Genomic DNA, 22,108 nt, shown 5'->3' on the forward strand with positions numbered 1-22,108 from the left:
CCTAAGCACACAGCCAAGATATCAAAGCAGTGGCTTCAGGACAACTCTGTGAATGTCCTTGAGTGGCCCAGCCAGAGCCCAGACTTGAATCCGATTGAACATCTCTGGAGAGATCTTAAAATGGCTGTGCACCCACGCTTCCCATCCAACCTGATGGAGCTTGAGAGGTGCTGCAAAGAGGAATGGGCGAAACTGGCCAAGGATAGGTGTGCCAAGCTTGTGGCATCATATTCAACAAGACTTGAGGCTGGAATTGCTGCCAAAGGGGCATCGACAAAGTATTGAGCAAATTCTGTGAATACTTATGGACATGGGATTTCTCAGTTTTTTATTTTTAATAAATTTGCAAAAACCTCAAGTAAACTTTTTTCATGTTGTCATTATGGGATGTTGTGTGTAGAATTCTGAGGGAAAAAATTAATTTAATCCATTTTGGAATAAGGCTGTAACATAACAAAATGTGGAAAAAGTGATGTGCTGCGAATACTTTCTGGATGCACTGTATAGCGTGTAAAAGTGTAAAAATTGATCAAGAAATAACAGAGTTATAGTTGAAAATAATGAAGTGGCACGGTTTTTTGGCCCACAGTGTAGTGTGTTGCTCATTAATTCAGTCAACAACCGACCAGCAGCACTCAGTCTCCCGGCTCCCACTAAGACTGAGCACAGTGGACTGGGAGGTGTCTGCACTCTGCAGCTCACGAATGCCGGGACGGGGCAGAGTTCATTGACGTCTGTGCTGTTGACAGCTTTGAACAGCAACTTGAAATTGCAGTGCATCAGTCTGTTACGTCCGTACCAAGAAACTTGCCATCACAGAATGATGACAAGAAACTGGATGCATCAGTAAAAGCTGAAATGGCGGTGTTTCAGAGCAACGGCAAGCACAGGCGTTGTTTAGAACAAGCGTATCAGTATCTGATGATTGTGCTGCCTACTTCAGTGGAGGCAGAGCGTGCTTTCTCAGCGGCTGGCGTACTCTGCATGAAGGTGCGCCCTCGCCTGGACGACCGCACACTGGACACGTTGTGCTTTCTACGCTATTATTAATGCAACTAACTAGATACATGTACTTGTATGACAACATGAACTGCTTGTAGTTAAGGTTAGTCTTTTATTTGTGTCAACATATTGTAGTAGTTTTATTAAAAATAAGTGTCGCTCGTTCTAAAACCCTTCACATGTGAGATGCCCGTGCACTGTGTCATTCCCGGGAGCCCATGCGGGATTCCCGAATTCCTGGGAATGGATTAACCCATCCGGGAATGGATTCCCTAGTCCTCGCCTCCCTGCCCTCACCCCTCTGCGTCTCTCTTGGATTCACGCAAATAAATCGGTACCACGAGTGAACTATGATATGTCAAGCAATGAGAGAAGTCGCAAAGTCAACCGGAATGTTCAAGCAAATTCTAGGAAAAAAAACCCGATCTAAATCCATTAAGTAGTTCTCTCATTCTCGTTTGCAGAGGTAAGGAACGCCCCCACAGGCTGGCGCGTGACTGAGGAGGGCCCTGCCCCCCTCCCCTTAGCCCACTGTGTGTCTCTCAGATTTGCATAAATCCGGATGGCTCGGGTGCGTGTGTGTGGTTTAACTGGGGAAGAGATGGCAGCAGGGTGCACTATGGGAAGAAGGCAGAGTGACAGCATTCATGTGGATGTTACTACGACACAGATGATTATTGCAGACCACATACACCCCTTTATTCGCTGATGACCGTGGCCTCTTCCAGCAGGATAAGGCACCCTGCCACACTAGAGAGAGAGAGTTCAGGAACATGGCAAATCGTTCGAGGTGTTGGCCTCCAAATTCCCCAGATCTCAATCCGATCGAGCATCTGTGGTAATGTACAGCACAGAAAAGACAAGTCCGATCCATGGAGGCCCCACCTCGCAACTTACAGGACTTGAAGGATCTGCTGCTATCATCTTGGTGCATAGATAACACAGGACACCTCCAGAGGTCTTGTGGAGCCAATGCCTCGAGCTGTGTTGGTGGCACGAGGGATATCTCCACCATATTTCGCTTTTAATGTTGGGGCCGACCGGGGTGTGTATTGTTGCTGACTGGATCGAAGCAAATTTCCACATGCGGACAATGAAGGTAAACTAAATGAAACTAAAATGATTGTTTTCCGGAATTTTTCAGCACCGAGTATGTAGACAATGTGCCCACGTCACTGTGCCAGTCGTTCTTGGTCAGCCTGGGCCGCACAGACCTGGACCTCATTATCATCCAGGAGGCAAAGCGAGAAGCTGTGGTCAAGAAAGTTCTGCAGTGTCTCGTAAGTGACAAAGGGGAAATGCAATTTGGGGACAAGTCGTAATCCTTGCTGTGGCTAGCATTACTTAGAGTGTTGGGACATTCGGAGGACGGCTGCTCCCGGGAGGGTCTTATTCAAGCCACAGCCATTGGCCACCTGCTTCTCCTTTCCTCACTCTCTCTTTTGCAGAACGGCCGGATCCAAGACGAGTATGACGTGGATGCACTTGGTCGCCTCCTTTGCTCGCTGCCACCGTCTACACTGCGCCGAGGCATTTCTCAGCAGGCCGTGCCCTCTGCCCTCACCCAGCTCAAGACTTGCTGCTGTCTCAGTCCGGAACAGAAAGCTGCTGTGAAAAGCATTCTGGTGGAGCTCCACGGGTGAGTCGGCCACATCTGACCACAGCCTCTTTCTCAGTGGTGCCCACCCTGCCAATTCATGTGCTTGTGTCCGTTCCCCCGACAGGAGCCCCTCAGGTTGGACTGCAGAACTCATTCCAGACCTCGGTCCACTCATCACCGTCCTGCACAAGGATGAGCTGATTGCCATAGCGAGCAAGGTGGGGACCCAGAAACTGCATCACCTCAAGGCGGGCGGGGCCGTCGTCCGGGGGAGCCCACCTCTCATCGCTGCCTTTTCCTCGTAGTTCCCTGACGACATCCTGCCGCTGGCTCTTAAACTGTCTAGTGGCTCCGTGCCTGAGGAGTTCCTGTCTGCTCTCTTTGAAGTTGTGAGAGGCTCCAGTGTGCCTGACGTGGCGGCGCCCGAGGAAAAGACAGGTTAGTGTGTCATGGCCGCCGGGGTCCACCCTTGTCATCAACAAGGGAACTCACGTGCGCCTTCCTTCTCTCTGAGCATGCTCAAAGGGACACAAAAGCGAGCCCCCATACAGCGCCTTCAGAAAGTCATCACAGCCCTTCATTTTTTGCACATTCCATTATGCTGCGGCCTTGTGCTAAAATCCTTTTCGTTTATTTTTTTCCCCTCACCAAACAACACTCAATACCCCAAAAATGATAAAGCGAAAAAACAGGAGTTCAGACATTTTTGGAAAACACCGAAATATCCTGTTGACACGTGCACAGTACTCAGACCCTTTGGTCTGGCTCAAGTGCTTCTCATTCTGTTGCTCGTCACTGAGATGTTTGTGAAGGTGGGGGGCGAATGCTTTCTGAAGCCACGGTGTCATCCATGCGCCATGACAGGTATGAGGATTGCATTATTGTGTGCTATGCGTTCATATTGGATTCTCTGTGGCATTGCTAATGTGTGTAGTGTGCCATCTAATGGAATGTAAAAACACTGCATTTTATTGGTACATTCAGAAAATGCATTCCAACAGATGGTGCAATGCAGATGGTAACACTGCTGCAGTGATTACTGGACAATATAATCTGCCCGTTGTGACCAGTAGGGGGCGTTGTGGCAATCTAAACCTCAAACACCACCACACAAACACAAGTCCCGGGTTCAAATAAATAATTTATTAACCAGGCTTTTTCCAACACACAAAACACATTTTTGTTTTTCTTTTTCCTCTCGTCTACACCTCCAGGCGAGCTTTGTCCTCCTTCCACCCGACTCAGGCTCACCTTTTATCTAAAACACAGGAGTATTTCTGGGGCTAGGATGTGGTTCGGGTCATGTGAAAGTCCCAAAAACCAAGGAGCACAGCTCCTAGTAGCATCCCCCGGCAGCACCCAGGGACCCCCAAACAGGGCTGGTACTACAACTGCCAGCACGCCCTGCGGGTGTCCACTAGTGTACCTGACTCCAGGGATGCTGCCACCTAGCAATTTGGGGAAGCATGTAACTTGGAAAATTCAGCTTCCCCCTGTCCTTTCTTCAGGTTGGCCTCCAGGACGCGTAATGTTCCTATGTCTAATTCTGCCAGGATACCAGTGTACCCGCTCTTCAGATGGCATCCTATGACCAGATCCTTTTCCAGGCAGGGAACCGCCTGCCACTTTTCGTGCCTATTTGTCACCTGGGCCTCCCGGCTTGGCATGAGAAGGGAGTCCATTCTGGAAAGGATGCCATCCATCCATCCATCCATTATCCAACCCGCTATATCCGAACTACAGGGTCACGGGGGTCTGCTGGAGCCAATCCCAGCCAACACAGGGCGCAAGGCAGGAAACAAACCCCGGGCAGGGCACCAGCCCACCGCAGAGGATGCCATCCATTACACCATATTTGTTAATACTCCATCCAAAAACTAATCTTGTGTTTTATACCACTTGTTTGTTTTGTTTTTGTTATGGCACAGTGGTAGCACTGATGCCTTGCATTAAGGAGACCAGGCTTGGCATGCTTTACATGTCTTCCCCATGTTCTCCTCCGGGTTTCTCCGTCTTCCTCCCACAGTCAAAGATACGGAGGTTAGGTAGACTGGCAATTCTTGCCTAGTGTCCTGCCCAGGGTCTGTTCCTGCCTTGCACCCTATACTTTTTGGGATAAGCAAACCCCCCCACCCCACCCCGAGCCTGTTAAGGACTAAGCAGATTAGAAAGTGACTGAAATGTTCTCATTCGATGGGGAGCCCGCAGAGCCCAGTCCTGAAGAATTACTACAAATTATTATTAAAACATCCATGAAAAGCGATTCTGATTGCATAATCCACATGCCAGTTATTTACAACGTCCAATATCGTTAAAATATTGTTAAATACTTCTGTAAAATCAGAGTAGTGCACAAATGTGAAACATCCATCCATCCATCCATTATCCAACCCGCTATATCCTAACTACAGGGTCACGGGGGTCTGCTGGAGCCAATCCCAGCCAACACAGGGCGCAAGGCAGGAAACAAACCCCGGGCAGGGTGCCAGCCCACCGCAGGGCACACACACACACCAAGCACACACCAGGGACAATTTAGGATCGCCAATGCATCAAACATGAATATCTTTGGACTGTGGGAGGAAACCCACTCAGACACGGGGAGAACATGCAAACTCCACGCAGGGAGGACCAATGTGAAACATGTTTGAGTGAATTTGAGGTGTTGAACTGAAGACAAGGAGCTTGACCCACGAAGGAAGGGATGGCACATCTTCAATTCATGAAGCTCAATCCCATCTGTGCGCACTTTGCTTTCTTTCTCTTAAAATTTACTCACTCTTTATACTAGGGGTGCTGTACCGTGTTAGCCATTATGGATGTAGTGGGAAGTCAAGCAAAATAACTCCTCTTATTGGCTAACTAAAAAGATTACAATATGCAGGCTTTCAAGGCAACTCAGGACCAGAAACTGGAGTTCCCTGGTGTGACAGATAGGGGGGCACGGTCGTCCCCTTGAACCCTCAGACAACACGTTCTGACACCAGGTAAAAGTCCAAAGATGCATTTATTATAATCACAATGTGCACAAAGCACCTCCACTCCACAATACTCGATCATCAATACTACACAATACACTAATCCTCCACTCCCAGCAGCTCAGTCACCCTTCCTCCCAACTCGGCTCACTGATGGGATCTCCTGCTGTCTTCGCATGGCTGGGGCAGCATCAGCGGTAATGGTTGCAGTGCATTGCAATGTCATTTCTACCTCTTCTCATTGTTAAGTGGCAGTCCTCCTGGCGAACATTGTCAGCACCACGACTAGCTGGGGACCGATCAGCTGAAGCTGGAACCTCACATTCGTTTTCGATCACTTGTATCAAAATCGGAGTCCAACAAAGTCATAGTCCAGTTCAGAGTCACCTGCGGGGTATTTTTGCTTTATGCATTCGCTTTGATCTCCTCGCCATTATGTCAGTGCCATTTATGCCGTTGTTTGCACCTTACTACACACGACGAGCGCAGGAAATCTCGGTCAAACCAATGAAGCTAACTTTCCTTCTAGCAACGAGAGTCCAACTAAAACATAACAGTTGGTACTTGTCACACTTTACAGTTGATTGCCATCGTCAACTCCTCCTTTTGACAAAAGTTGACATCAGCCCTGAAAGAGTTAAAGTCCTTGACCCGGAAGTGCCTCTGTCCCTCAGTCCGTGTGATTTCCCAGCACTTCCGGGTCAGATGAAAACTCCTTCTTTTCTTCAACCCGGAAGTATGTCATTTCCTCTGTCCCCCGTGACTGGGAAGACTTCCGGGTTATACAGAAAATATAAGTCCCTGAATCTCCCTGCAGTGTCCCCTGGTGGCCCCCACGGTATCCAGCAGGGCTGTGAATTAAAACTCCAAGGTCCATGATGCCCTGCTGGAATTCGGGGGCACCTCCACGTTGCAGGAAGGGGCTCCATCTGGCAACTTGAGGGTATTGGCCGGGATAAACTGCCAGCCATATATCACACTGGGTTTATATAGACACCAGGGACCAAGGTCAGGTCAGGTCAGGTCAGGTTGGGGAGCATGGCCTGGTACAGCACGTTGCCACACCTACCGCACAAGTTAAGTTAGGATCCTGACTAGCAACCTCCCAGGCAAACACCCTAACCCTCCAGAAATGACCATCTATCTGCTGCAACCAAGTGTTACGCGGCCGATTCCCTTGGCCTGGTCCAACTACTTGGGTCCTCAACAATTAGGATCCTACAAGCTGATCACCCTTAGTGAATTTTGCCACATGCCATAACTGACACTCCACTCACAATGCAAGGTTGATGTGCCTCATTCTGGACTCCATGAGCACACAAAGTCAAACCAGCGGGATCAAGGATTCTCCCAGAGAGACACACATGAAGGAGTCAGTCTTCATCTCAGGCCACTGGATAGCGTCCATGTCTCGCAACCATTTAGCAAAACAGGAAGCACCAGGACTCTAAAGACTTGGACCTTCGTCTTTTGCAGAGATATCTGTGAGCGCCACACACCCCTTTCCAGTGACCTCATGACCCCCCCCATGTTCTCCCAATCCATCTACTGACTTCATAGGAAGAGTTCACCAGAGACATGAATGTCACCGCCCGAGGTCAGTAAACCTCTCAACGAGGTCGACGCTCTCTCCACAGACAGACACACTGCTGATGGCTGTGCCCACGAGGTCATTAAAGGCCTGGTTCTTTGGTTTTTATCAGGACACTCGCAAGCCCATACCCTCAGACTCCTCACTCAGTCTCTCGAGCGCGCCCCGATCAGAGCCTCCATTGACTCCATGAAGATCTCAACATCGTCCGCAAAGTCAAGATCTGTTGAGTCTTTCTACACCAACAGATGCCCCACAGCCAAAGAATGGCTGAAAAGAAAGCGATGGAAGGTTCTGGAATGGTCAAGTCAAAGTCTGGTTCTGAGATGCCTGTGGTGGGGATTAGAAACGGGATGTGGATACGAGACAACCTGCCCCCCCAACATCACACAGCTGTAACGACGTCTGCACGAAGGAGGAGGAGTGTGAACAGCTGTCTTCCCAGTCGATGTCAGAGATAGCTAGACAATATGTTGACCTGAGGGGGCAATGCCAGCTTTAAGAGCCAAGAGGCGATGGGGGGGGTTACTTTTTTTCAACAGATGGGAATAGCATATCTGTTCATTTTTGGGTGAGTAAATGATTGCAAAGTCAAATTTCTATGAATTGTATTATTATATCACCATATATCCATGACCATGATCATCATATATATGAAGATCAAAAGCTTGATATGTCCTACCCATCTTAGTGGCGTACTTACCTCTTTCACTTGGCTGTGTGTGCCCTTGCTGCCTTGTAATGCCTGAGCTCTTTTGGCCCGACTTGCCCTGGCAGCCTCACCCCTCGATGCACTGGTGGTGACGATCCCCTCCGTGTGAAGTGTAGACGGCTCTTTGGCCACCGAGCTCTGCCGCCTTTCTCCCTGAAAGCTTCCTTTGTTCAGCTGCTCGCTTCAGCAAGCAGGTTTTAAGATCCGCAGCGGCGATAGAGGCGATCGCTTTTCTCGAAAAGGTTACCCACCATTACGCTAAGACACAAGGGGTGGGTTCTCGAATGTTCACCCAGCAGGAGAGCGCCCCTGACTTGCAAATGCCACTTCTTAAATGAGAGCCTCCCCAGAAGACGGGGCGATTCGATTCCGACGTTATATCTTACGTCAGCTATGATGGCTTGGGGGGGGGGACAGGCAAATACGAGGTGCGTCACACTGTGTGTGTTATTCACTGGAGCTCGAAAACCCGACACCTCAGGTGCCGTCTGAACGGGTCAGGTGGGCTGCTTACCACCCCCAAGATCAAAGAGAGGAAAACCAGCAGGACCACATTCTGAACGAGCACCCTGGTGTAAAGGAAGATTTTGTATCAATTGAAGCGATTTCCGACTTCTCATCTGTCCGTTAATCATTATAAATGTTGGGATCCGTTTCTAGAGAAGAAATTAATACAGTCGGCTAAAGACGAGCAAAAATATACAAACGTTATGGTTTTATGCAGACACGACCGTCTAGAGCAGTGGGGTCTCGATTACGGTCCTGGGGGTCTGCAGTGGCTGCCAGTTTCTTAATTAGAACCCATTTATTTACTAATAATATGTTCGGGGGGCTTCATTTTAGTTAATTTCCTTGGCGTAATCCTATTTATTATTATTATTATTATTATTATTTATTATTACCAACGCTTATTTTAAACTTCACTCTGTTTGTTGTCTGGTACAAATCTTGTAATCGATATTTTAACAACCCACTTCCTATTGTCCCAAATGACTTGAAATTTTGCAAACTTTACTCACTTGTGATGACAATACATGAATCAATAATAAGTTTTACTATTTGATCGATTAATCCATGTTAATTAAGAAATGAAATTTTCATTTGCAAGAATAGTTCAAGATTTCACCAATAGAATAGAAATAGTAAAGGAAGTGTTAAAATATGGGCGTCACGGTGTTCACTTCCCAGGTCCTCTCCGTGTTTGCGTGGCTTTCCTCCCACAGTCCAAAGACATGCAGGTTAGGGTGCATTGGTGATCCTAATTGTCCCTAAGGTTGTGTGCTTGGTGTGTGTGTGTGCCCTGTGGTGGGGCTGGCGCCCTGCCCGGGGTTTGTTTCCTGCCTTGCACCCTGTGTTGGCTGCGATTGGCTCCAGCAGACCCCCCGTGACCCTGTAGTTAGGATATAGCGGGTTGGATAATGGATGGATGGTGTTAAAATATTGATTACAAAATTATACTAAAACAAAACCAACACTGAAAAGTTGAAAATAGTATATATATATATATATATATATATATATATATATATATATATATATATATATATATATATATATATATATATATATATATTAAGTTGAAAAAGTGCACTAAAAAGTAAAAAATTAAGTTTCTCATACATCATTCGTAAAATAAAAGCGTTGGTGACTTTTCATCAATCCAACCATCCTTTATCCAACCCGCTATATACTAACTACAGGGTCACAGGGGTCTGCTGGAGCCAATCCCAGCTTGCACAGGGCACCAGCCACCACAGGCCACACACACACACACTAGGGACAATTTAGATCGCTAATACACCTAACCTGCTTGTCTTTGGACTGTGGGAGGAAACCCACCCAAACACAGGAGAACATGCAAACTCCACGTAGGGAGGACCCGGGAAGCGAACCCATGACGGGTCTCCTTACTGCGAGGCAGCAGCACTAGCGCACTGCTACCACTGTGCCGCCCCCTTTTCATCAATCAACACTCAAAAAAACACTTCTTAAAATCTTAGCAAAAGCGCCCACCCTTTATATGAGGGGAAGTCAAAAAGTAAAGGGACATTTGAGAAAAGGGGTATTTATTCTAATTATAGAAATGTGAAACATACCTTATTTTTCTACATAACCTCCTGGACTTCAATGCACTTTTCCCAACGTTTCACAAGTTTTTTAATTCCGTCGGAGAAAAAGTTTTTCGGTTGCATCTGCAATCAATTTTGCACCGCATTCAATGACTTCTTCATCACTTGCAAATCTTCTTCCCCTTAGCGCTTCCTTTAATGGTCCAAACATATGAAAATCGGCTTGGAGCCAGGCTGGACTGTATCCATTCTCCATTCGTAGATCTTGCTTCGCGATAAACAGTTGTCACCATACTGTGCTTGCATTCGACGAATAATGTCTGCAGGTTTAACACCTTCCGCAAACAAAAAGCGAATCACTGCCCTCATTTCCTCCTTGGTGCAGTTCGACAATGGGCTGTCATGTTATAAAAACGGTCTGCTACACTCCAACGAATAACAAGAGAATAAGAGTTACACGTTGTATAGAAGTGTTGGCGACTACACTCATTCAGCGCTGGATACGAGCATTGTTACCAAACTCTGAAAAGAGAAATTAAAAAAATCCCTTTACTTTTTGACTTCCCCTCGTATATATTTATACATATATATATATATATATATATATGGTTGAAATAGTTTACTGTCAAATAAATGCAAAGAGTACACAACACGTGTTTCACACCCTCATTCTGGGCTCCAATCAGGTGTACACACTCCACTGCACTCCCTCTCTGGAATCGAACCTCGGACGTCAGCGGTCAGAGGCGATGCCCCTAACATTGCGCCACGGCGTGTGGTTCAGTTTATTGACAGCATGTAGCATCGGGGTAATTACATTCACCGGCATTCGAAGGTCTGTGTCACAATCTGATTGTATGGGTGGTTACCTACCAGGTAACGCTTGTGGTTGGCCAGCAATCTGCTAACATCCGCCACGGTGCCCTCAGTTTGTGAGGAGCAGATCATAGAATGGTTGAAATAGTTTACTGTCAAATATATATATATATATAATATATATGTATATATATATATATATATATATATATATATATATATATATATATATATATATATATATATATATATATATAATCCATCCATCCATTTTCCATCCCGCTGAATCCGAACACAGGGTCACGGGGGTCTGCTGGAGCCAATCCCAACCAACACAGGGCACAAGGCAGGAACCAATCCCAGGCAGGGTGTCAACCCACCGCAGGACACACACAAACACACCCACACACAGTAGGGCCAATTTAGAATCGCCAGTCCACCTAACCTGCATGTCTTTGAACTGTGGGAGGAAACCGGAGCGCCCGGAGGAAACCCACGCAGACACGGGGAGAACATGCAAACTCCACGCAGGGAGGACCCAGGAAGCGAACCCAGGTCTCCAGGTCTCCCAACTGCGAGGCAGCAGCGCAACCACTGCCCCACCGTATATATATATATATCTGCGGTGGGTTGGCACCCTGCCCGGGATTGGTTCCTGCCTTGTGCCCTGTGTTGGCTGGGATTGGCTCCAGCAGACCCCCGTGTCCCTGTGTTTGGATTCAGCGGGTTGGAAAATGGATGGATGGATATATATATATATATATAATATTATTAGTATTAAACTGCTGCATTTTGGTTTTAATTGTTGCCTGTTTTCATAGTTACTTAAGAATGAGGTGCAAATGACAAAGGAGCCACCAGCTCTCCAGAATATGTGCTTCCATTTAACCCGTGTACGTGCATCATGAAGCGTTTGTGTTAGTTAAATGTTTTGAAATAAATGAAAGAGAAGGGAAGGATGTCCACAGACTTCGCAGGATCCCCCCGAAGTTGTTGGATATCATGGCCGGCCTGTACTCTGGTACTGTGAGTGCTGTGCAGAGTGGAGGAGAACCTCTGCGTTTTCCCAGTTGATTCTGGGGGTCCGACAGCGGTGTGTGTTCGGCTCCTACTCTGTTCAGTGCTTGCATGAACTGGGTGTTGTGCAGGTCGTGGGGTCCAGCGGCTGTGGGGCGAAGAAAGATTCACTGATTTTGACTTTGCTGACAATGCTGTGATCTTTAGAGTCAATGGAGGTTCTGACTTGGCAAGACATCTGAGTGCGAGGGTCCTGATAAACACCAACATCAGGTCTTTAATGAGCTCTTGGGCACGGCCATCAGCAGTGTGTCTGTCTGCAGAGAGAGTGTCGACCTCGTCGAGACATTTACTTACCTTGGCAGTGACATTCATGTCTCTGATGAATTTTCCTATGAAGTCAGTAGATGGATTGGGAGAGCATGGGGGGGGTCATGAGGTCGCTGGAAAGGGGTGTGTGGCACTCCCGATATCTGCAAATGGATGACGGTCCAAGTCTTTAGAGTCCTGGGGCTTCTTGTCTTGCTATATGGTTGAGAGACATGGACGCTATCCAGTGACCTGAGGACAAAGACTGGACTCCTTCATTGTGTCTCTTCACAGAATCCTTGGAAACCCTTTGTGTTGCTCATGGAGACCCGAATGAGGCACATGACCTGCATGTGTGAGGGAGCGTCAGTTACGGCACTAAGACCCATGTGGTGTAATTCCCCAAGGGTGATCAGCTCACAGAACCTTCATGTTAAGGACCCAAACGGCTGGACCAGGCCAAGGGGTCACCCACGTAACACCTGGCTGCGGCAGAATAGAGGGTCATTTCCGGAGGGTGGGACTGCACCGCGGGTCTGCCTGGGGGGTTGTCAAGCTGTTTCGTTGTGTGGTGGGTGGGGTGCAACAACGCAATGCACCAGTGCATGCTCCTCGACCTGAAGGGGAAGTTTTCAGAAAAAAAAAAAAAATGTGAGAATAAAATCCAAATGTAAAGGCAATTTAAAAAATACGCAGTAATGAAGAACTGATTGAGTGACCAGAAAGCAGGAGACAGAGCTGAGGTTGGCAGAGTTAAAGATGCTACGATTTGCACATGGTGTGACGAGGATGGACAGGATTAGAAATGAGGACATTAGAGGGTCAGCTCAAGTTGGACGGTTGGGAGACAAAGTCAGAGAGGCGAGATGGCGGTTGGATTGGACCTGTGCAGAGGAGAGACGCTGGATATAATGAGAGAAGGGTACTAAGGATAGAGCTGCCAGGGAAGAGGAGAAGAGGAAGGCCTAAGCGAAGGTTATATGGATGTGGTGATGTGAGGACATGCAGGTGATGGGTATGACAGAGCAAAATGAAGTAGACAAGGACGTTACAGAAGAAGATGATCCCACTGTGACAACCCTTAACATGAGCAGCCAAAAGAAGAAGAAGAATGAGAACTGATTGAGGCTGAAACAATATGGCGCATTCACAGTGGCTTATGGGTAGTTCAGATGACCCACGCAATCCATCCTTTTCCTCTTCACTTAGTGAACAAGAACCCGGAGGTGCTTAATCTCCTCCACTTGAGGCAGTAACCAACCTCCGACTCGGAGAGGAGGGTCCATCTTTTCCTACCCTGGCCTCAGATATGGAGATGCTGATCCTCATCCCCACCGCTTCCCACTCAGTCGCAAACCGTCCAAATGTGTGCTGCAGTTCACATCCCGATGAAGCCTACAGGACCACTTCATCCGCAAAAAAGCAACGGATGTAGTTTTAAGGCCCCCAAACTGAACACCCTCCCCTCCCAGGTAATAAACGATAAGATTTAAAATTGAATTCAAAACACAAAAACAGATAGCACATAAAAAAATCCATAAATAATACAAACCTGCATGCGCAGAAATGTCTGCACCCTCCATTAGGTGCCCCGTGCCTTTTTATTAACTCTTTGGTTCTTCCTGCAGGCTGCCATGCTGTAACAGCGCCCTTCCGTGATGACATCCGGAAGCTCTCAGACGCAAACCTTTACTGGTCCGAGGCAGAACTGGGCTGCATTTCCAGCGACACTCTTTAGTCGTACAGTGGAGGATGCTGGGGTCTGTCAGGGAGGGTACAATAAGTCGCAGCTGTACAGTCTAAAGGAGAAGCCAAGCAGGTAACAATTCAACTTTCTAGACCCCACCCAGACTGGTGTGACAGGCATGATTGAAGGGCAGTCAGGAGTTAAATGTAATCAGCACATCAGCTCGTTGGTCTTCTGGTCTCAACCACTACAGGCTTGGGGTCCAGTGTCCGAGTGGAGGAATTATCATGTCCTCCTCGCTTGTAGCCATCGCTTTGCTCTGACCGAGAGTGAAATAAAGTCCCTGAACCTGAGCTCCATAGACAGCATGACAGTTCTGAGCCAGCAGGAGGGATTGGACGCAGAATCAGGTGAAGGACTCGGCTTTTAAGAGGTTAAGCTTGCTGTCACTTTCTTCACACCTTGACCAACCTCTGTCTTCTCCTTCTCTCTCTCTCTCTCCTCTCTTGCCAGATGGCTACCCTGCTACATGAGTTCCTGCATGACTCCGGACTTTCCTTCAGCTCTCTCAACGGGTCGGACTTAGCAGGACTTGGAGTCATCCTTTGTGGAGTAGACCCCAAGCAAGTGCATTTCATAAGCCCAGCTGCGTACAGGTATGTGTTGAAGCAGGCTGACATGGGGCACCCTCAGCCCCAGTGAGGGCACCTGGAGACTCAGGACAGGCGGTCAGGATCAGGCTTTATTGTGGACACGCATACCGGACTCAACTCGGATGGAATTGTGAGACCCCAGCAATGTGGCGCCTTTTACTTTTATTACAACTAGGGGGTGTGGACGCCAGCCCCGGACACAGACAGACAGATGCCTCCATGTCTTCAAAGACAACGTTTATTTACAAAGTTCACAGCACTGTTAAGTTTTTCGACAAGTCCTTTACCCGCCTCCACTCCTCTCGCCCGAGCTCTGTCCTCTTCCTCCCAACTTCAGTCCGGAGTGGTGACTGTCGGCCTCTTTTATAGTCCCACCCCCCCCCCCAAAAAAATAGTTGCTGCAGGTGCTCGTTGACCTACTTCCGGCTGCACCTCCGGGTGTGGCTGTGTTCCCACCCAGACAGGCTGGTTAGGCCGTGCAGCTCCCCTGGCGGTGCCCACGGGCCCTTACAGGGTTGAGCTTCCATGCTCAGACCCTGTGACCCCCAAACCAGGTAGGGCAGCTGCCCTCTTTGTGTTCCTAGGGAGGGCACAGTCCCTCTCCTGGTCCGTCCAGGTGTTGCGACTGGGCACAGCCCCCAGCCGACCACCACAGGGGCTTCACCCCCTGCTCGCTTCGCTTGATCAACCCAACCCCCGACCCCACCCCCCCCCCGCTTGCACTACATGCCAACCACTTTGCGTCTCTGCCGCTCGCGTTGTGAAGAGGGGGGCTGAACACACCCCAAGGATAATGCGTACGCTCCTCCAACTCCCCCTCTTAAACGGTACATACAAATGGGAAAGAGTTAAGTTTCTTTACCTCCTCTTTGCTCGATCAGCTGCTGGCTTGGTGCTGCTGCTGCTGCCGCACCGCATGATCTGCACCTCATGTGGCGCACTTTGTGAACCCTTTAGAATTTTCTATATTTCTGCATAAATATGAGCTAAAACGTCATCAGATTTTCACTCAAGTCCTAAAAGTAGATAAAGAAGAAACCAGATTCAACAAATGAGACAAAACTATTATACTTGTCATTTAATTATTAAGGAAAATGATCGAATGTTACATATTTGTGAGATATATGTAAAAAAATAAATTACGTTTGCCAGGTCCATTTTGTACAACCGTTACCGATCCTGCTTCATCTAGTTAGTAGGTGAGGGTAGTAGCCATAACCTTGCAGCACCAAAATGAAGTTAGCAACCAACTCCTGCCGAGGGGGCGTTAAACCCTAAATTTTGCACTTTGAGTGAATCTTTGTCTCCCCCTTCCTGTCAGAAATGAGAATTTCAGTTTAAAGAATGACTTCGAAGATAATGCTATGTTGGGCGGCACGGTGGCGCAGGTGGGTAGCGCTGCTGCCCTCGCAGTTGGGAGATCTGGGGACCTGGGTTCGATTCCCGGGCCCTCCCTGCATGGATTTGCATGTTCTCCCCGTGTCTGGCGTGTGTTTTCCTCCGGGCGCCTCCGGTTTCCTCCCACAGTCCAAAGACATGCAGGTTAGGTGGATTGGCGATTCTAAATTGGCCCTAGTGTGTGCTTGGTGTGTGGGTGTGTTTGTGTGTGTCCTGCGGTGGGTTGGCACCCTGCCCAGGATTGTTTCCTGCCTTGTGCCCTGTGTTGGCTGGGATTGGCTCCAGCAGACCCCCGTGACCCTGTGTTCAGATTCAGCGGGATGGAAAATGGATGGATGGATGGATAATGCTAGGGGGTCTGTTCTCATGTGTGGTCAATTTGGAGGAAAAATTCCAAGACTTACAGATCCTACTCTTGTGTCGCAGGTGCTGTATAGTGAGGCAATTAAGACTTATAGTGTGGTAGCCATTAAGCTCATTTTGTGGTTGCTGCTGCAGTTTGGTAAACAGATTTTGACGCGGAGGGTGATGTCCCAGAGCCTGACCCTTGTCGCCATGTCCAGTCCTGCAGGACCACCGTGGCTGCAGATTTTCATTCTAACCCCTTTTTTAAATTGAGTGCCCTGTTTGTGCTGCTAATTAACTTTTTGTGAATTTGTTTTTTTGCTTTTTTAAGATTTGTTCTGCCGAATTTCTTCATCATTCCTCTGATTTGCTTCATTTCCTACCTTAAATGGCACCCAAACAGAAGTGAAATGTGAAGTGAGGGGGCTGACAGAACACCAACTAAGTCAGGGCTGCAAACTCCAACCAATTTCACTCCAACCAGCTGCTTAATGAGATGTCAATGCTTGTCGTTAATTAAACTCGTTCTTTAATTCCGTGGCTTGTTGCTGCTCTCGTGGTGCATTAGCAGACATGTCCGAAATTGTTGATTTTCTCTTTTCTGTTAAAATGTTTTGTGGACCTGAGCAGATCGACATTCCTGAGACCTTCATCTTTCTTTATTTTCAGATATTGTATGATGGACACCAGTTGTTTTGGCTCATTTTGTATCTCCTTATTGTTTGGCCGCTAATTAAGGAAAAAGAAACAATGAAGGGGTCTGAGTCTTAAACAATGAAGGGGTCTGAGTCTTCAAGAGCAAGTCAACTAAAATGAATTCAAAAGAAGTTAATTAGCAGCAAAAACAGGTCACTAATTAAGAAAAGGGTTAGAATGAAAACCTGCAGCCACGGTGGACCTCCAGGACCGGAATTGGCGACCCCTGGTGTAAAGTGTGCTAAGTGAGACTTGGAAGGGAACTTGTCATAGGACAAGCGTCTAATGCCAACATCTATTAGTGCTAGATCTCTTAGTTTTAAACTGAATATGTAAACAGAGCTACACCACAAATTGGTCACAATAAACTGAATGTTATAAAAATATTCATCTAATATCTAACTTCTAACTAGTCACACTTTTTTATTGCAACTCATTGACTGGTCTGGGCACGTGTCATCTAGTGATTGTTTTGAATCTGAAAGGAATCTTTACCTGAGAACGAGTCTCAGGGTTTGATTCGCAGATTAATCATTACCCGATAATGAGTCACGCAGTTGTCATTCGTTTCATTCACAAATTACTTGAGAATAAATCACATAATTCTTGTTCTTTTGCTTCACAAATGAATTATTGCCAGAGAATATGAATGACAAGGGCGGCACGGTGGCGCAGTGAGTAGCGCTGCTGCCTCGCAGTTGGGAGATCTGTTGGACCTGGGTTTGATTCCCGGGTCCTCCCTGCGTGGAGTTTGCATGTTCTCCCCGTGTCTGCGTGGGTTTCCTCCGGGCGCTCCGGTTTCCTCCCACATTCCAAAGACATGCAGGTTAGGTGGATTGGCGATTCTAAATTGGCCCTAGTGTGTGCTTGTGTGTGGGTGTGTTTGTGTGTGTCCTGCGGTGGGTTGGCACCCTGCCCAGGATTGTTTCCTGCCTTGTGCCCCTTTGTTGGCTGGGATTGGCTCCAGCAGACCCCCGTGACCCTGTGTTCGGATTCAGCGGGTTGGAAAATGGATGGGTGGATGGATGGAATATGAATGACACGATTCTTTTTCTTGAACCAATAATTACCTGTGAATGGATCACATGATTCTCGTTCATTTGATTCGTGCGCTAATCATTACCTGAGAACAAGTTGCACGATTCTTGTTCATTTGACTCCCAAATGAATTATTACCTGAGAACGAATCGCACTATTCTAGTTCATTTGATTTGTGAACCAATCATTACCCGAGGAGGAGCTGTATGACTCTAGTTCATTTGATTCACGAATAAATTATTACCTGAGAACTAATCACCACGGTTCTCATTCATTTGATTTATGGACTGAATCATTACCCATGAGCAAGTCACACGATTCTCGTCCACTGATTCTGTAATGTAGCCTCTTATGTTAATTCATCTTCAATGTGTTGTTGTGCTTTGTGTATTGATACAGGACAATGTCATGAATCATCAGTATGTTAAATGTACAGTCATATGAAAAAGTTTGGGACCCCCCTCTTAATTCTTTGGATTTTAGTTTATCATTGGCTGAGCTTTCAAAGTAGCAACTTCCTTTTAATATCTGACATGCCTTATTTAAACAGTAGTATTTCAGCAGTGACATTAAGTTTATGGGATTAACAGAAAATATGCAATATGCATCATAACAAAAATTAGACAGGTGCATAAATGTGGGCACCCCAACAGAGATATGACATCAGTACTTAGTTGAGCCTCCTTTTGCTAATCTAACAGACTCTAGACGCTGTCCTCCTATAGCCTTTGATGAGTGTCTGGATTCTGGATGGAGGTATTGTTGACCATCTCTTCATACAAAATCTCTCCAGTTCAGTTCAATTTGATGGACAGTCTGCTTCAAATCATCCCATAGATTTGTCGATGATATTCAAGTCAGAGGACTGTGACGGCCATTCCAGATCATTGTACTTCTCCCTCTGCATGAATGCCTTTGTAGATTTCCAACTGTGTTTTGGGTCATTGTCTTGTTGGAATATCCAACCTCTGCCTGCGTAACTTCAACTTTGTGACTGATGATTGAACATTATCTTGAAGAATTTGTTGGTATTGGGTTGAATTCATCCAACCCTCGACTTTAACAAGGGTCCCAGTCCCTGAACTAGCCACACAGCCACACAGCATGATGGAACCCTCCACCACATTTGACAGTAGGTAGCAGGTGTTTTTATTGGAATGCGGTGTTCTTCTTCTGCCATGCAAAGCACTTTTTTGTTCTGACCAAATAACTCCATTTTTGTCTCATCAGTCCAAAGCACTTTGTTCCAAAATGAATCTGGCTTGTCTAAATGAGGCATTGGCATACAACAAGCGACTCTGTTTGTGGCGTGAGTGCAGAAAGGGCTTCTTTCTCATCACCCTGCCATACAGATGTTCTTTGTGCAAATCGCCCTGAATTGTAGAACGATGTACAGATACAACATCTGCAGCAAGATGTTCTTGCAGGTCTTTGGAGGTGATCTGTGGGTTGTCTGTCACCATTCTCACAATCCTGCAAAAATTAGCTGCTCCTGTATTTTTCTTGGCCTGCCAGACCTGCTGGGTTTAACAGCAACTGTGCCTGTGGCCTTCCATTTCCTGATTCCATTCCTTACAGTTGAAACCTCTGAGACAGCTTTTTGTAGCCTTCCCCTAAACCAGGAGACTCAACAATCTTTGTTTTCAGATCTTTGGAGAGTTGCTTTGTGGATCCCATGCTGTCACTCTTCAGAGGAGAGTCAAAGGGAAGGAAGCACAACTTGCAATTGACCACCTTAAATACCTTTATATCTCATGATGGGACACACCTGTCTATGAAGTTCAAGGCGTAACGAGCTCATCACACCAAGTAATCAGCATTGAGCAGTGACAGGCATTCAAATCAGCAAAGTGACAAGGGGACCCACATTTTTGCACAGCCAGGTTTTCACATTTGATTTAATTTCACACAACTAAATACTGCTTCACTAAAAATCTTTGTTCGGAAAACACCGCAGTACTCAGATGTTCCTAAGAAATGAAAGACATACCACTGTTATCTTGTTTGTTGAAAGGAGAGTCAATTATTATGCAGGCTGAGAGGGGTTCCCAAAGTTTTTCATATGACTGTCTAATTAATAATATACCCATATAATGATGTGTGCGTGTGTGTGTGAGATAATACATGAATTATTAAATTATATATTTATGATGCACTCAGGAGACACTCTTTGACCCTGGGACTTTACTTATGTACCTGTCCTAAAAATTACTGTCCTGATTCCTTTGATTTGATTCACTTCAATGGGAAGTTCAAAAGGAGCAAATCAGTAAAGTGAATTGAACTGCCCGGCACTGCTGGACTCATCTCCTCAACCTCAATATAAAGGGAGTGGGCGGTCCCACTGAGTGATGTCATGGTGGCCCCGCCTCTATGGGGTTCCAAGGAATGTATTCAGACAACTTCAATACGCATAATACATACATGCTGAACAAACCAAAATAATAATACTTTTGTATTTATATAGCAGTTTTTTGTAAACCCCAGGACACTTTACAAAATAGTTAAAAACATAAGAAGCCAGAAGCAAATAACAACAGCAAAATAAAACAAAAATGTATAATCCAAAAACTACATAAAAACAAAAAAAATATGAAAAACAGTAATTGAAAAACATAAACGAGAGAATGAACTGTGGCTGCCTTTTATTCATCCACTGCTGTGTAGTGATTAGAGGGAAGCTGGGGGTCCCAAGTTTATGCTGCCCTGCCACCTGACCAGAGTGGTCTCCTGCACGTTGTCCCTACAGCATAGCCGCTGCCCGGATTGGGACCCTTGCCTGCCCCTGGGACGTTCTGCACGAGTTTAAGAAGATGGCTGAGAGTGTTTTTGGAAGGGTCGAAACCTGGTCCGGCTCCATCCTTCAGGAGGTGGGCACAGCTGCAGGTACATAAATCTTGAGGTGTTTGTAACGTTTCTTGTCCATGCCTCAAATTGGGGACGTATATAATAATAGAAATATGTTCTGTAATCCAATGCTCGAAGCTCCACCAATTCATTTTGGAATAATTGTGTTTGTCTCCACAGCTGGTATGACCAAAGAAGAGCTGAGTGCCGTGCCAAAGGAGCTGATGCCATATTTCCAGCCACTGGCGATTGCCATCATACCACCAGAAAACTTCAGAGTGAGTTAGAATAGCAAATGGGAGGGGCTGGTCGCCTGGTAAATAAGGGGCAAATAAGTTGCCACTCCATACCAACTTTGTCAATTTGGGTCGGTGTCGAGTCCTGGGCAAGCTGCAGGACGTGACGTCCTTAGGGAGGTTTTAACTACTGCCAACTTCTTTTTTTATTTCTTTCTCTGGTCGGTAGGAGTTCTCCACCGAGCAGCTCTTGGCTTTGGGTCCTGAGAATGCGGCTGCGGTGACGGCCGAACAGAGAGAGCAGCTCAGCCAGCAACAACTGCTGAGCCTGCAGGGGGCGCTGAATGGCTTGCGGGACAATGATGCCAGCCTTTTAGACATCGTCAGCACGGGTAAGCACCTGCACCAGTTCTGTTTTTTTGTTTGTTTTTTTCCAATAATATGTTATATAGCTCCTTTTACAATCGCATTATCAAACTTTAGTTGTTAATTTTCTGGTACAGGACCTGCAAAAGGAAGTTTTCACATTTTATTGTTAAACAACATTGAATCCCAGTGGCCTGAATTTGGTTTTTGTCAAAGTGGTCAACTCTTTAATGACAAAGTGACAACAGATATCTGCAAAGTGGTCTACATTAATGACAAATATAAGAGGCGTAGTAATTGATGGCATAAGCATTCACCCTCTTTCGAGTCAGTGGTTAGTAGATTGCACCTTTGGATGCCATGTTAGTGTGCTCAGGTCTTTCTCTACCAGCTTTGCACATCTCCACACTGACATTTGTTTCGGCATTCTTTGTAAAAACTTGTCTCATGTTAATCCTGAGTGAACAGCCACAACTGAGATCCGGACTCTGACCTCGGCCACTCCAGGATGTTCACATTGACGTTTTTGAAGTCATTCCTGTGTAGCTTTAGCTTTCTGCTTTGGCTCAATGTCTTCTCCGAGGCTGCAGGCTTCTTGCAAACCCTGTCAGGTTTTCCTCCAGAATTTTCCCCATATTTTGCTTCATTTAATTTTACCCTCAGGAGCCTTCCATGGCCTGCTGCAGAAAAGCATCCCCACAGCGGGGATGGTGTTGTTTTGATAGGTCAGATCAGGTCAGGTGGCACT

At 46.6% G+C, this 22,108-nt stretch overlaps 1 protein-coding gene across 1 annotated transcript in view; it reads left to right on the top strand.

The window, feature by feature from the left end:
• Positions 1-22,108, top strand: part of LOC114661405 (otoancorin-like) — a 57,161-nt gene that overhangs the window by 29,495 nt on the left and 5,558 nt on the right. The window contains exons 15-24 of the mRNA XM_051934330.1: positions 2,147-2,282; positions 2,451-2,641; positions 2,727-2,820; positions 2,908-3,040; positions 13,723-13,831; positions 14,088-14,181; positions 14,295-14,437; positions 20,661-20,797; positions 20,939-21,036; positions 21,224-21,386. Of these exons, the coding sequence (XP_051790290.1) occupies positions 2,147-2,282; positions 2,451-2,641; positions 2,727-2,820; positions 2,908-3,040; positions 13,723-13,831; positions 14,088-14,181; positions 14,295-14,437; positions 20,661-20,797; positions 20,939-21,036; positions 21,224-21,386 (1,298 nt within the window). The remainder of the gene's footprint in view (positions 1-2,146; positions 2,283-2,450; positions 2,642-2,726; positions 2,821-2,907; positions 3,041-13,722; positions 13,832-14,087; positions 14,182-14,294; positions 14,438-20,660; positions 20,798-20,938; positions 21,037-21,223; positions 21,387-22,108) is intronic.

Source organism: Erpetoichthys calabaricus, chromosome 11, assembly GCF_900747795.2.
Source record: "Erpetoichthys calabaricus chromosome 11, fErpCal1.3, whole genome shotgun sequence".
NCBI classification, from domain to species: Eukaryota; Metazoa; Chordata; class Cladistia; order Polypteriformes; family Polypteridae; genus Erpetoichthys; species Erpetoichthys calabaricus.